Genomic DNA, 16,307 nt, shown 5'->3' with positions numbered 1-16,307 from the left:
CTGGATCGACCGAACCAGTAGTGGCGGTGGTGGGATTCTCCACCTATCCGTCCAGACACTTCTGCGTATGCGCAGAAGCGTCACGCGAGTGAGCAAGTATACACCTCTGTAGCGAGCGAGTATACTCCCACCTCTGGTATAGAGATATACATTTTCAAGGAAAAAGTAAAGAAATCGGTTGCCTTTGGAAAAGCACTTTTGGGAACTCCCTTTAGCAGCAAATTCTATGTAATATTTATGCTATGAATTGATTGGGACTGGTAAGTAATAAAATTTGACCTCCTGACTTGCTTCTGTTCATCCTGGCTTAAAAATGAATACGATTAAATAATGTATCTGGTAGTGGGATTAAGTAGTGGGCTAGGGGAAGTGACATCACTCCTTGTGGCCATAGACTCACTTCTTTTTCTTTTATGACGATGGTTTTTTTGTTTTTGTTTTGATGTGGTATATCAAACTCACTACATCCTGATATTTGCTTCCAAGTGGTGTCCATTTTAACTAGGAGTGAAAGACAAAGGCTACGGGTTAAATTCCAAATCAAACTGATTCATTACTCATGCGTACACATAGGAATCTAGGCAACTAATGGTTAGCACTATTGTGGTGCTAGATAATGGTTAACGGAATTCAAGGGGGGGGTTGGACTTAGTCCGCTTGTGACTATGTAGAGACTCTAAGCTGATTCCTCTTTTGACTCCACCTCCAGTGTCTGTCACTCCTCCTACACAAATACACACTATATCCAAACCAGGGTGTCAAACTCAATTTCATTGAGGGCCCCTTCAGGGTAGTGTCTGACCTCGGGTGGGGGGGCCTGGGGGGGGCAGCTTGACATCTGGTTTTGGCTGCGACGTCCTCTTGCAACCGTCTGCCACCAAAAACGGAGCTCAGGGGCCCCAGATCTAAGCAGTGGGCCTTGACACCCCTGATTTAGATAGTTGCTCTTTTAGGATGAAATATAACTTACACTGAGATAAAGAAGAGGAATTAGATCCCAAAATGTCATAGAAAGTTAAATTTGTGCTCCTCAGTTCCCCTGTAATATTCTCCCCTGCCCCCCACCCCAAATGCACAGGGGATTCAATAGAGACAATAGCCCTATTGTTTCCATAACAATACTGTGCTGTATCAGTAATTTTACAAAGAGTTACGATGCCTTAATGTCTTTCCCCCATTTTCAAAAGCTGGTTTTCAGTTAATTCTGTTTTACTTAACACTAAAAGGAAGGGAAAAAAAGTCCTATAGCTTGGTAGCGTTCCTCCTCAATGCCAGTATAACTTATTTCTGAGTAAGTGGCGATACAATTGCAAGAGTAGTAAATGTATAAAGAATAGTTTAATAACACCTTTTCCCCAAAAGAATTAAATGCAGCTAATTTTGTATAATTTTATTTGGAATTGTCTTGAGGAAGAACTTCATAGCTTAAAAAGTGTCAAGAAAGAAGAACATGGTTCTCCAAAGCACCTTTTGGACTTGGTTTTTTCCCCCACGTTTCAGGATATTGATGGATAAGCCCTTCTTTCTTATGTCCCATGGATGCTGCCAGAAAATAAATATGTTTATTTTTTTCCCCCCACCTCTACAAATGTAATTCTTGCAGCTTCTGCTTTGCACACTGGCTTGAATGACAGTTCTGATTATTTTTTTAAAATATATATATTGATTTATTCATTTTAATGATGGCTTCCACTAACCAATCTTTAACTAACTGTGGTTGTTTAATTACAGAGGGAACATTCCCACGCTCAACAGGTACAGTAATTCTCCTTTTTAGCTCTTTTTAAAAAGTAGCTAGAAGAATGTGTAGTTTTAACACAATTTTTTTTTTTAAGAATTGGGTGGTTTTTTTTTAAACAACCTAACTTATTTGTTTATTTATTTGGAATCTGGGTTCCCGCTCCACACTATACCAATCTCTAATCCTTATTTTCAGGGTTTGTTTTTAATGTTTTCCTCTGTTCCCCTTTGAATGTTTCTTTGTTTGTTCTTCTCTTTTATCCTTTCTTTTGGCATGCTATAAAAAGTAACCTCACTAGCGCTCAAGACTTACCTCACCTGCCTTAAAATCCTGTTCCAGATCTTGAAGCAAGAATTAGTCCTTCCTTCCTCCCTTTTTTTCTCCCTTGGGTAGCATAGACGGATCCCAGCTGGCCCACTCACCAATCGGGATTTAAAGCAGAATGCGTTACTTTATTATTCCAAGTGGTTTTCAAAAATATATATATATACACAAGTAGTCCTCAACTTATGATCACAATTGAGCCCAACATTTCAATTGCTAAGCGAGAAAGTTGTTCGGGGAGTTTTGCCCCATTTTTACGACTTCCCTGGCCACAGTTGCTAAGTGAATCACCGCTGTTATTACGTTAAGAACACGGTGTTATGTGAAGGTTGCTTCCCCCACTGACTTTGTTTGTCGGAGGGTCGCAAAAGGGGATCACGTGATCCAGGGACACTGCAACCGTCGTAAATGTGAGTCAGTTGCCAAGCGTTTGAATTTTGATCACGTGGCCACGGGGGGGGGGGTTGGCACTGTGACAGTCGCGTGAAAAACGGTCATGTCGCTTTTTCCCAGTGCTGTCGTAACTTTGAATGGTTACTAAATGAACTGCTGTAAGTCGAGGACTACCTGTATATTGAGAAAAATAATTATAATTCTCCAGGTTTTCTGGATATTGTCCCATATCACAAACTAGTGATTGTCAAATTTTCCAGCTGGGAAAGGTTCTGAATGCAGAAGCCTTTTCATTTGCCTACACCCTAAATCTTATTTCAGGGAAATGGTAGCAGAATATCCTTGTCAGCATTTGCACACCTGTGAGTAGAAGGGATGCTATGTCTTCACTTACCTGGCCTTCACTAGCTGCTCTCAGACAAAGGCCAAGCCCAGTTTTCCAAAGTGCCCAGGGGGAAGAAAGGTTTTCCAAAGTTTTTGAATTAAAACACTGGGGGCGGGGGGGTGGGGGGTGAGGTGGAAACCCTTTGCTTGTGAAAAGCATTTGGAACTCATGTCCCTGAAGGAACTGGTGCTTGATTCCCCAGGTCCTAAAGAAATAAAATTTATTATTGGATCGTGATCGAGAATTGGGTTTGAAGACTAGCACCCACCCTTTTACACCAGGGGGGGGGGCAAACAGAAGTGCCCCTTCAACGGCAAGAAAGAGCAGGATTTTTTAAAAAAAAAAATCCCTTTGGTCTACAGATCCATTTGAAAGTCTGGAGCAGCCTACAAAAACCTTTGTCATAAACATTATTTAAATGCATTATTTAAATAAAATGCATAGATGTAACTCCTATTGCAAAATTTCTCAGATTCGGCAGTCAAAAATGTTGTAAGCCTCCCAGAGTCACCTTGTGGGGGGGGGATGGGCAGCATAATAACTTCATGAATGAAAATAAATAATCTCAAATTACTTCAAATGGAGAGATTTATTAAAAGATTTTGAGCATTTGGGGAGACCGAAGCCACGAAATAAGGCCATCACCCTTATTCGGTTGCTTAGATCAAAGGTGGCTGGCTGAAAAACTAAATTTAGTGAAAAGAAAGTTGTAACGTTTTGCCCAACCGAAGCCGGATGACTCCTAAACTCTTTATCTATAGACATCAAAATGATCTGTGGACTCGGATTAAGAACCCTGTTCTAGACCATCACGTATGAAAAATGATTTTGGGAATGGGAAGCGGCCCAGTTAATGGTTTCTGGCGGTACTTCGGTTTTTCCCACTTGTTAAATCTTCCACCAGTAACTCCAGTTGGCTGAGGGGTCTATTTTCTCCAGTTTGAATGCCTTGGCAGAGATAACTTTCCTCTGCCTTAAATTAACTTTTGTTTTTTTTTTAAAAAAAAAATGCCAACGATTCATTACGGCTTTCCAGGGAGGATGGGTGGGTGGAAAGTGGTTGGGTGAGAACGTAATTATTATATAGTCATTTGTCACTCGAAAGAGAATGTATTTGCTTAGCCGTCTTCCAGAACGGTGTTCTTTTCTTTCTTTCCTGTGTCGTTTCTTTCCTTTAAATGCAATTTTGCAAATATGGCTAAAGGCAAATTGGAGAAGTGGGGGGGGGGGCGGTTAGAGATAAGCGGGAATTCAGTGGCTCATTCTACATTCTGGTCTATTTCTTTCTAAAGCAGTAATCACTGCACCATTTGAGGCAAGAGATAGAAGGCCGACATGACAGAACTTCTTCCCATGTCAAAAGGAAATGTGCCATACTTCCCAAGCTAGCAAGCTCTGGACAAGTCTAATTTTTTTTCCTTAACCACCCAGCGTGTTAGATTTTTATAGGTAGGGATTTTTATTTTCATCCACACAACAAAGAATTCAATCATTTCCTCCGTGGTAGAGAAGTGGTGGCTTTTTTTGTAGAGGGATTTGAACCTTTAGACTACAGTCTCCTGCTTTGCGTTTGTGAGGGACTCACCCATTGATGTCACTATTTTCTTGAAGGACCCAGGGGAAAGTTCTAGGTTCAGATGTAGGGTTGCACACAGCCACCTATTGTCTGGCGATTCCCTTGCCATTGACCAGGGGTCTCCAGACTTGGCAACTTTAAGACTTGTGGTCTTCAACCCCAGAATTCTGGGAATTGAAGTCCACAAGTCTTACATTTGTAGAGATTCTCAGTCATCCAGGTCATGGCTGTCCCAAAGGTGTTTTTTCCCCCCCAGTAGTCCAGTTGCCTTCTGAAAAAAACACCTTTGAGACAACCATGACCTGGATGACTGAGAATCTCTACAGATTTTTTGCTATGTAAATTGGGATGAACACCCTTTGAATGGTGTGGGAGTATGAACGGATTTCCAGAAAAAACAAATTGCAGACTACAGGAACCGTTGGCACTACTCAGGTGACCTTGAAGACACAGATAAACCTCCAAGTGGCCTGAGTGCAGTGGTGAAATTCTATATATTTTTTTTTACTATTGGTTCTGTGGGCGTGGCTTGGTGGGCGTGGGAGGGGAAGGATACTGCAAAATCCCCATTCCCTCCCCACTCAGGGGCCAGCCAGAGGTGGCATTTGCCGGTTCTCCAAACTACTCAAAATTTCCACTAGCGGTTCTCCAGAACCTGCTGAATTTCACCCCTGCCTCAGTGACACACTAAAAGGATGCAATTGACCAGCTGTCTGCAAGGGATCTCCATCTTTCCATTCTCTACCATCCAGTCAGAGCTGAAGGAGCTTCTTGGATGAGAAGCAAAACGCCTTCAACATAAAATAAGAAAGTCCAGTTCCCTCCTGAAAAAGCACCTTTGAGACACAAGTCTTAAAGTTGCCAAGTTTGGAGACCCCCTGCCATAAACAAGAGATATTTTCTACAAATCAGCAAGGAACCGGCTGCTGTTGTGACAGGTCAAATTATCACAAGTGGCTGGTGTGTGGACTGGTGTGGACTGATTCTTCTGAATCGAAATGCTCACCAGATGTTGGGAATGATTTCTAGTGGTACAGGGTATCAATCAGTATCTGGACCGCCATACTGTTGAATCAGCCATTTCAGCTGGCCATGTTGCGGGAGAGAGATGAGGAGACGGGTAGACGTTAAGTCAAGGTGAGCCATCAGTTGGGTTCCAGATGTTGACTCGTGAGTCCTTCCATGTTGACCACCAGTAAAGCCATCTAGTAGATCTTCCTCAGTAGCAGGCTCTCCATTGGAGAAGTGTGGGTTCATCCAACCCATTGCTTGAAGAAGAAATCTGCAACGTAGAGATATCCATGGGGGATGGTTAAAAAAAAAATCAAGATGGCGGCTGCCGCGGCACAATTGAAATCCCGCCTCCTTTAAGTTGCATTCCTTGTTTAAAAGGGGTGGGGCTTTGACTGGACGCCATCTTGACCCCTATGACCAACTCTCCAAATGTCCCTGGAATACAGGAAGCTATTTTATTCCAGACCAAACTCCCATTTATAATATTTGTATCCTTAGGAGTTCAAAAAAGTCACTCCCGGCTTGTGCTACCACAACAGAATGGCTCCCAAATGAACACACAGGGTTATACATGCATACAACCAAACCAATTGAACACTGATCAAATTCAGCATGGTTGTGTGACTGCTGTTCTTATGAACTGGTTAGCTACGTTGCGTAAATATAGCCTCTAAGTGGCTTTCGGGTAAGATGCTCACAATGACATCTCACCCAGCTGTTTGAACCCCATCGCTTGCCCATTCACGAGGCGGGTAAGATTATTGCCATGAGGTAGTCCTCAACTTACTACCACAGTTTCCTGTTGCTAAGCAAGGCAGTTGTTAAACTGAGTTGCATCCCATTTGATGAGGTTTTTCTCACCGTGCTAAGCGAACCACTGCGGTTGTTAAGCGAAACGTGCAGTTGTTCAGCAAATCTGGGTTCCCCTCTATTGACTTTGCTTGTCAGAAGCAAGCTGGGAAGGTTACAAAGGGTGGTCACATGACCCCAGGGGCATTGCAACCGTCACAACTAAATGTCAATTACCAAGCGCCTAGATTTTGATCACATGACTCCGGGACAATGCAACCATGATAAACACATGCCAGTTGCTTAAGCGCCCGGATTTTGATCACATGACCCTAGGGATGCTGCAAGGGTTGTGAAGTGTGAAAAAGAGGTCATAAGTCACTTTTTTCAGTGCTGTTGTAACTTCAAACGGTCACTAAATGAATGGTTGTAAGTCGAGGACTACCTGTATTTCAGAAAAGCATAATTCAGAGCATTTCTGAGCCTGGTCTGTTGACACTGATATATGGGCACTGAAATCCATCAATAAAGGTTATGCCCAGCTGGCATATTGGACAATACCCATTATTAGAGATTTCTAAACATATTTCAGCATGTCGTCGTGTATTTGTGTTGATGTATATCCGTGGCCTTTGTTCAAAAGAAAATTTACTAAATCTTCAGAAAACTAAACGTAACTCTCTGTGTTTTGGGGTGTTTGTGTATATGTGTGTTCTTAATTTGCAAATCTGTCTTATCATCTGCTTCTGTCTGCCAGAGCAATGTATAGCTTAACAATTGAAAACATAGTTTGGGAATAATCAAGATATAAATTATTCCGCAATGTATGTGGTGTTTTTTTTAAAACAGTGGAACAGGAGAGAGAATGCCTACCTGGGTTTCTTTTAGTCTATGCTATTTTTTGTTTTAATTATTTGTCGAAGAAAAATTACAAATTCGAAGAAGCAAAATGAAAAAAAACTAAAACGTGACAGGGATGAGAGCCACGCTAGTGCACTTAACACACTTTGTTGTTAGTTGCGAAGTTGTGTCCGACCCATCGTGACCCAATGGACAACGTTCCTCCAGGCCTTCCTCTGGAGTCCATTTAAGCTCAATTCCGACTGCTTCAATGACTCCATCCAGCCACCTCCTTCTCTGTCGCCCCCTTCTTCTTTTGCCACTTACAAACTTAGGAACCCCTTAAATATGGAACACGTTCCACAGAAGTTAAGTTAGAATTAAAAATTGTGGAAGTTAGTAGCTGAGATAACTGAATCGAGTCACATACCCCAGACTTCAACAGCTCCATAATTCTGCATGAAATTTGTTACACTGGGTCCTGATATTGTTGGACACACAAAATGAATTACGAATTAAAATAGCCTTTTGTGAAAATTTCACTTCTGTCTTTTACTGATCAAAGTTATTTTAGCAAATTCCACCGGTTTTGCTTTTTTTTCCCCCACGCAGCCAGCCTCAATATTTCCATCTGCAAAATGGGTTTAATATCATGCACTCGAAGAGTTAGAGTTCCGCAATGCAGTTTCAAGTGCTTGAAACCTCTTTCCAGATGCCAAGGAGCTAATGGAAGCCGGGATTCTTGCTCAGAGTAATCCCATTAACAGGGCTCTCTGGAAAGCCGTGAATCTTAGATTAAGCTCGTCACCAATTTTAATTTAATTTCAGTAGGTAATAATTACTTCAGAAAAAGAGACTTTAGAATCCGCAGGGCTGCAGACTGGGAAAAATAATCCACGCTCGTGGAATTAAAATTATTAATACAATTCCTGACATTTTAAAGACCGGCTCAGATTATTATTATTTTTTAAAGGTAGAAATAAATAAATATATAGCCACATGGACAAAATCCAAAATCTGGCCCTGTCTGGATCAGCTGATCTGCCGGCTGCGGGCCAAGATTAAGGGGCCTCCTGCACCTCAAAATTAATAAGACCTCCCCAAAAATAAGGCCAAGCACTTATTTGGGGGGGTCAAAAGAAAATAAGACCCTGTCTTATTTTCGGGGGAACACGGTGTATTTTTTTTTTAAGAAAAGGTGAAAATAACCAGAGGTAGAAGCTCCATTGATAGTAATCTGTATCAGTAGTCACCTTGATAGTTTTGATGGGGATGTGGTTTCCTCCATGGAGTGGAAACTACACCAAAGAGGAAACCACACCTCCACCAAAACTGGCAGGGCAAACTATTGCGTACCGTAAAAACAGACAGCAAACCCAACACACTCCCTCATCCTGGTGCAGTTATCTAGTTGGGTAAAGAGATGCCTGCGAGCTCCCACCAAGGAACTTGCAAGGTATGAGTCGCCAAGCTCAGAGACCATCAAGAATTCTGCATTCCCACCATGAGCCACACATATTATTGGAGTCTTTTCTTTAGCTCTTCATACAGTATGTCCATGGGCTTTTGATATGCTCATGGTTAGTATGTCATGCTAACCCATAAAATAATCTGAAAAGGGGCAAACCCAGTCATTCGACCCACATTTATCATATGATTCAGAGGTGAAGTTTAGCATGAATCGCAGTGGCACAATAGTTAAAGTGCAATACTGCAGGCTGCTTGAAAGAGCCAAGGTGGCGCAGTGGTTAAATGCAGCACTGCAGGCTACTGCTAGATCAGCAGGTCAGCGGTTCAAATCTCACCGGCTCAGGGTTGACTCAGCCTTCCATCCTTCCGAGGTGGGTAAAATGAGGACCCAGATTGTTGGGGGCAATATGCTGACTCTCTGTAAACCGCTTAGAGAGGCCTGAAAGGCCTATGAAGCGGTATATAAGTCTACTGCTATTGCTATTGCTATTGCTATTGCTTCTGCTGACTGCCGGCTGACCGCAGTTTGGCAGTTCGAATCCCACCAGGCTCAAGGTTGACTCAACTTTCCATCCTTCCGAGGTGGGTGATATGAGGACCCAGATTGTTGGGGGCAAGAAGCTGACTCTGTAACCACTTAGAGAAAGCACTGTGAAGCAGTGTATAAGTCTAAGTGCTATTGCTATTAAATGAACCACAGTAGCCCTCAACTTACAATCACAATTGGTACCCAGAATTTCACCAAGCAAGCCGATTGTTGAAAGAGCTGCGCTCAATTTTACAGCTTTTTTTTTTTTACCACTTATCACTGCAGTTACTACAAGAATCATGAATGTGACTTCCCTCACTGACTGTGCTTGTCAGCTGGGAAGGTTGCAAACGGGAATCCGATGACCCTGGGATGCTGCAACCATCATACCAGGGTTGAGGGTTGTTGCTGTGGCTTGTTGTAGTCCACAAACCCCGTGAAGCAACCTTGTTCTATCAGCGCAAGCCACTTGTACCAGCCCTAGGGAGGGACTTAAATTCTCTATCCCTCTTGCCACCACTTGTAGGCATGGGCCAAAATAACACATCAAGAACTTTTTGTTGATAACAACCATACAGGGCTTGGCATCCCCGAGGTGGCGCAGTGGTTAAATGCAGCACTGAAGGCTACTTCAGCCCTATGAAGCGGTATATAAGTCTAACTGCTATTGCTATTGCTATCCTTTTTCTGATTATTTAGGGGATGTTTGCTCAGGATCTTAAGTTGCAAACAGATATTCTTCTAGCATTAAAAAAAAAGAAAAATGTCATAAGTATAAAACGAATTATTCTCCCTCCTGTTTCGATGTACTTTGAGGTTTCGGTGACCACTGACGCTCCTTTGAAATTCATTTTCAGTTCTGCTTAAAACTGTTTAAACCCTGCTTATCAAGTTCCTTAACTGACTATCCAGTCCCCGCTCCACCCCAAGAATGTTGGAGGTCACCAAGCAGCACATTACTGCATTGAAGCACATTGTTCTTCTAATTCTGGTGGAGCGATTCTTTTAATTTGGGCCTCTTGGTTTGGTAATACAGCTAATGGTTCTCTAAAGTAGTGGGAACAATTAGTTCCCCTCTTGTTTTGAATTCAGCCCCGTTCAGAGTTGAGGAAGAGGGTGGGATGAGGACAGAGCCTGATACCAACAAAACAGCTAACCTTCAAAACCTGCAATCTGCAGATTTAATTTTGAACAACAAATTGCCCTAGAAAAACTAGAGCCAACATCATTCGAAGCTTCCTATCCAATTCCTATCCCCATCCAATTTTTGTGTGCTTCTTTCTTCGAACGTCTATATGCCAAACCAAGTGAGGTTTTTCTCCTTTATTTTACTGACAACCCCCCCCCCACCCAAAAGTGAGTCTCTAACTCGTTTCGTGAGCTCTTTTGTTTCTCCTGACCCCCTTCTTTTTGTGCCCCGTCTGTCCTCTGCCGGTCTCCTAATACGTCCTGTGATTTGAACCTGCTGTTTAGAATGTCCTTCTCGTCTAACCTTAACCATTACGGGATGGTCCACGTGGCCAGCGTGAGCGACGTTCTCCTGGACAATTCTTTCACCCCACCGTGCCAGCGTATGGGAGGCATGGTTTCCTTCCGAACCTTTGAAGACTTCGTCCGGTAAGCAATGGGGCAGAACTAAAACTAGGATAGGATTTCTTGTTTTCCATCGCTGCTGCTGTGCTGCTGCTTCTTCTTCTTCTTCTTCTTCTTCTTCTTCTTCTTCTTCTTCTTCTTCTTCTTCTTCTTCTTCTTCTTCTTCTTCTTCTCCTCTTTCTCCTTCTCCCCTTCTCCTCCCCTTCTCTTTCTCCTCCTCCCCCCTCTCTTTTTCCTTCTCCTCCTCTCCCCTCTTCTTCTTCTTCTTCCTCCTCCTCCTCTTCTCCCCCCCCTCTTCTTCTTCTCCTCTTCCTCCTCCTCCTCCTCCTCTTCTTCCTCCTCCCTCCCCTCCTCCTCTTCTTCCTCCTCCCTCCCCTCCTCCTCTTCTCCGCCCTCTTTTTCTTCTCCTCCCCTTCTTCTTCTTCCTCCTCTTCCTCCTCCTCTTTTTCTTCTTCCTCCTCTTCCTCCTCTTCTTCTTCTTCCTTCTCCTTCCCCTCCCCCTCGTCTTCTCTCTTCTTTCTTCTCTTTCCTCTCTCCTCTCTTCTGTCTCCTCTCTTCTCCTTCTGCAGTGTGCAAACCCCCAAGTTAAGCTATGTATCAAAAGGGGTAATTTGAAGGCAGGATTGGAAGGGTAGGAGGTAAAAAATAGCATAAGGGCGAAGGGATCTGGGGCAAAGCTCTGTTGAACATCTTATGGTAGAGATGTTTGTTTAACTTTGAAAGTCTATAGAGATTCTCGGTCATCCAGTTCATGATTGTCCCACAGGGGCTTTTTCAAAAGGCAACAGGACATTCTTGGTATTTTTTTTCCTGAAGGCGTTTTGCTTCTCATCCAGTTCATGAAGAAGTGAAGAAGCTTCTTGGGTGAGAAGCAAAACGCCTTCAAGTAAAAAGCAAGAAAGTCCAAGTTGCCTTTTGAAAAAGCACCTTTGGGTTTGACTTTGAAGTTGTCTGCTTCATCTGGGTAAGGGAAAGCAGCAATCTATGCATTTTGTCGTCATGTAATTCAATGATTCTCAACCTTGGAGACTTTTAAGATATGTGGACTTCAACTCCCAGAATTCTCCAATCAGCAATGCCGGCTGAGGAATTCTGGGAGTTGAAGTCCTTCTTAAAGCTACCAAGATTGAGAAACACTTGTAATGTTAAGTGACTTTGTCCCGTACCAGCAATACTCTTCTCCCTTCCTATATTTTTTTTTACACCTTTCGATGTTGTGCCTTGACTTCAGAAATATTGCAGGATATGGTAGACCAAAGAAACCAGAAGAGATGGGCGGGGTGTAGTTTGAGGCAATGGAATGGAACGGAATGCTGGGAATATTTTAAAAGGTTGGATTGCTGTTTGATGTTGGGACGATGGTTGATCTTTTGCTTATGTCCTGCTTCAGGCTTTTTGACGAGATTATGGGATGCTTTTGCGACTCTCCACCTCCAAGCCCCACCTTTCCAGAATCGGGACACCCATCCCTGTATGACGAAGACAAGGTACAGTCGTCTATTCTGACTGGGTTTTGACAGTAGAGAACAGCTGTCAGGTTTCCCCAAAAATGCCCTAATTGATTCATGAGCCTCGAGTCAAATTTCAAAAGAGAACCAGTCATTTATTAGGAGCATTTTGGCAATGCCTTTTTTGTGCAGTCAGATCTTAGCCTTATTTGAACTATAGCTGAACTTTACCCCTGTTCCTTCCCTCCCCTCAGTCTGTGTCATAAATCACATTCCCCAATGAGGTGACCCCCCTCCCAGGTCTGCTGCGGTGATCTGAGATTCAATTCTAGCTGAAAAGTATGCGTGGAATGCGCTCCCCACTCCTTTCCTCACTATGGCAACCTCCCTCCGTCCCATCAGATCGCATAGAGTAGGCCTCCTCCGAATTCCATCCGCCAGTCAGTGCCGACTGGCGACTACGCGGAAGAGAGCCTTCTAAGTTGCAGCTCCGACGCTATGGAACAATCTCCCCGTGGAGATCCGCACCCTCACCACCGTCCAGGCCTTCCGCACAGCCCTCAAGATCTGGCTATCCCGTCAGGCCTGGGGATAAGACTTTACTCTCGCCCCTCCCGAATGCTGAATGAATGTTGTGTTTTTACCGTTAATTATTTTTACTCACATTTTCTTTTTGTGTTTTGTTCTGCACTCCCCTCCCTTATTATTGTAAGCTGCCCTGAGTCCCCTTAGGGAAAAGGGCGGCCTATAAATGTTTAATAAAACTAAACTAAACTAAACTAGAGTTCACACAGCTTCTTGAGTTGAATGGACAGGGGTGAATTGTTTGTTTATTAGTTGTTGTTTATTAGTTTTGTATGCCGCCCACTCCCGAAGGACTCCGGGCAGCTCACAATAAACAGGGAAGGGGAAATAAATAAGACAATACAAAGAATTTAAAAATGCACCACATTCACAATTGAGGCGGGGCTGAATATTTCAACAGCCCCCAGCCTGTCAGAACAGCCAGGACTTGGTAGCTTTACGGAAGGCCGGGAGGGTCGTAAGGGTCCGGATCTCCACGGGGAGCTCATTCCAGAGGACCGGCGCAGCAACAGAGAAGGCTCTCCCCGGGGGGTTGCCAGCCGACATTGGCTGGCCAATGGAACCCGGAGAAGGCCAAGCCTGTGAGATCGAATCGGTCTTTGGGAGGTAATTGGCAGGAGGCGGTCTCTCAGGGACCCAGGTCCGATGCCATGCAGGGCTTTATAAGTAACAACTAGCACCTTGAAGCGTGTCCGGAGACCAATGGGTAGCCAGTGCAGCTCGCGAAGGATAGGTGTAACGTGGGTGTACCTGGGTGCACCCACAATAGCTCGCGCGGCTGCATTCTGGACTAGCTGAAGTCTTCGAACACTTTTCAAGGGCAGCTCCATGTAGAGCGCATTACAGTAATTAAGAGAACTGTGGATAAAATGGTTTGTGCAAGCATCTGGATGCAGTTTATTAAAGCAGCTGCATCCTTTCTGGGTTTGTTCAGCACATTTGAGGACCAATGGAAAAGAATACTTGTAGCTCAGGGTTGAAATGCAGGGTCTTTGATGCTCTCTGAGCTTGGTTGTGTGCTTTCTTGCAGACTTTATATTACCCTTTTTTGGTCTTTTAATGACCCCGTAACCCCTTGTGGGGTGGAGTCAGAGCAACTGAATGGAATAGCAGTAATAGTAATAGCAGTAGACTTATATACTGCTTCATAGGCCTTTCAGGCCTCTCTAAGCGGTTTACAGAGAGTCAGCATATTGCCCCCAACAATCTGGGTCCTCATTTTACCCACCTCGGAAGGATGGAAGGCTGAGTCAACCCTGAGCCGGTGAGATTTGAACCGCTGACCTGCTGATCTAGCAGTAGCCTGCAGTGCTGCATTTAACCACTGCGCCACCTTGGCTCTTGAATGGAGCTGTTTAATGGACGGATGCCCTTCCTGTCACCACTGTGGAGTTTGCAGCCAATATATTCTCATTGTGCCCAGAGAACCAGCCCAAAGCGTTAGCATTTCACCTCTGATCTAAAGCATGAACAGCTATTTTTTTCCCCAAATCCTGAAGGATACGATAGAGTCTCCATTCCACTTGCAAACATTTTGCAGCCATTGATTTATTGCTGCGTTTTCTCCCTCCCTCTCTCTCTCTCTCTCCCCCTCCTAAATTCACTTTCTGATTTTTCTTTGAACCGTAGAGCGCTCGAGATGAACCTATTCATATCCTGAATGTCGCCATTAAGACAGATTGCGATATCGACGATGAAGGTCTCGCTGCCATGTTCCGGGAATTCACACAGAGCAAGGTGAGCTGGGTGGCCCATTCTCTGGTTATTTGTTTTTCTTTCATTTGTTCAGCGAAGTGGAATGCAGATTCTATCCGTCATTGCTACAGTCTTCCTCCTTTTTTTCTATTTTTTTTTTTTTTTAAATTTGGAGCTGTCCGCTTATCTTTAAGGACAAGTGTCAACTCCTTGGGACAATGGCCTCGTTGTTGTTTTTTACTATTATTATTATTATTCTGGAATGGTCCCTGATAGCACTATAGAAAATAATAACATGGCTGAGCAGCTTTCTTGTCTGAGCTATTTGTAAATAATTGTAGAAGTCACCCAGCAGTATCACTTCACAACTGAAGAAGGGGTGCCATCTGATGAGATCTTAAAAGGTAGTGTCTCTTTTCTCATTTTTTTTTAACTCTGCTAGGAGAAAAACCACCTTCATGCCAAGACAGACCTTGCTTTTCATGCCAAGAGAGTGGGTCAAATTAGACTTCTTTGGAGACCCCATTCTTGGTCTGTTTAGACCAGGGGTATCAAACTCGATTTCATTGAGGGCCGCATTAGGGTTGTGTTTGACTTTGGAGGCTGGGGTGGATGTAGCCAGCTTGAAATCACTCTTGTCAGTGCATCTCAGTGGTGGGTTTCCAAAATTTTTGGAACCTCTTCTCTAGGTGTGGCCTGCTTTCCGGGTCCACTGGTGGAACCTTTCCTAACCGGTTCGGCAGATTTGATGAACCGGTTGTATCAAACTGGTGCGAACCGGTAGGAACCCACCTCTGGTGCACCTGTGGTGCCCAAGTGCTCTGCCAGCAAAAACGGGCTCCCGAGCTCCATTTTCGGCTACAATGGCCTCCTGCAACCCTCTGCCAGTGAAAACAGAGCTCAGGAGGGCTGCCTGCGACCCTTGCGAGTTCCGTTTTTGCTGGCACAGGAACCATGGGCCAGTCCTTTGCTGTTTCCCGGGCGCAGGCCAGATCTAAGCATCCCATGGGCCGGATCCAGCCCCTGGGGGTTGAGTTTGATACCTCTCGTTTAGACAAAATATAGGTATTCCTCGAACTACGACGAGTGGAACCCTGAATTTCTATTGCTAAGTGAGACAGCTGTTCAATGATTTTTTCCCCTTTTTACGATCTTTCTTGCCATAGTTATTGTTAAATTAGTAACACGGTGGTTAAGTGAATCGGGCTTCCCCATTGACTTTGCTGATCAGAAGGTCGCACAAGGTGATTGCACGACCCCCGGGACACTGCAACCGTCATAAACATGAGTCAGTTGCCAAGCATCTGAATTTTGATGATATGACCCTGGAGGGATGCTGCAACAGTCGTTAAGTGTGAAAATTGGTCATAAGTCACTTTTTTTCAGGGCCGTTGTAACTTCGAACGGTCACTAAATGAACTGTTGTAAGTCGAGGACTGCCTGTAAGTGATTGATAATTAAAAACAAATGAAGACCTTCTTTTTTACAACTGGACTGGAACAAAAGGAAGCAGATTTGAATGTCCTATTACCATGATGGTGGCACGTAGAGTCCTCTCTGCGGTGATGCGTGCCCATCGCCAGCTGCTCTTCGTGGGCGCTAGAGCACCGGAAAATGGCAAAAAAAAGAAGGTCATTTTCCAGCCTGCTTTTGGGCTTGTTTTCAGACTGTTTTTCAGGCTGAAAACGGCCTGAAAAAAAGCTTGAAACGGCTCAAAGAACAGCCTGAAAACAGCCAAAGAAACACCAAAAAACCTGGCATGAACATGCTGGCCAGCTGGTCATCGGTTTTCTGGTGCTCTGGCACACGGACATGCATGCACATGCACACACATTCTAGTTTGGGCACTCGGTGCTGAAAAGGTTTGCTTTTATTGTCCTACTTCATTTCTGAAAGGCATTTCACAGCATTTGTAAAAAAAAAAA

The 16,307-nt window shown here is 44.0% G+C and overlaps 1 protein-coding gene across 6 annotated transcripts in view; it reads left to right on the top strand.

The window, feature by feature from the left end:
• The window catches only part of ACACA (acetyl-CoA carboxylase alpha), a 305,545-nt gene that overhangs the window by 139,938 nt on the left and 149,300 nt on the right, over positions 1-16,307 (top strand). For 5 of the 6 annotated variants that reach the window (XM_087717132.1, XM_087717127.1, XM_087717129.1 and 2 more), the window contains 4 exons: positions 1,732-1,755; positions 10,535-10,678; positions 12,045-12,141; positions 14,317-14,424. In XM_087717132.1, coding sequence (XP_087573258.1) covers positions 1,732-1,755; positions 10,535-10,678; positions 12,045-12,141; positions 14,317-14,424 — 373 coding nt within the window. The remainder of the gene's footprint in view (positions 1-1,731; positions 1,756-10,534; positions 10,679-12,044; positions 12,142-14,316; positions 14,425-16,307) is intronic. The other variant, XM_087717128.1, reaches the window with a different exon arrangement.

This window comes from Thamnophis sirtalis, unplaced genomic scaffold (genome assembly GCF_051295495.1).
Source record: "Thamnophis sirtalis isolate CommonGarterSnake01/CBP01778 unplaced genomic scaffold, rThaSir2_p1.2 scaffold_6, whole genome shotgun sequence".
Classification (NCBI taxonomy): domain Eukaryota; kingdom Metazoa; phylum Chordata; class Lepidosauria; order Squamata; family Natricidae; genus Thamnophis; species Thamnophis sirtalis.
This window is presented reverse-complemented; position numbering and strand designations above follow the sequence as displayed.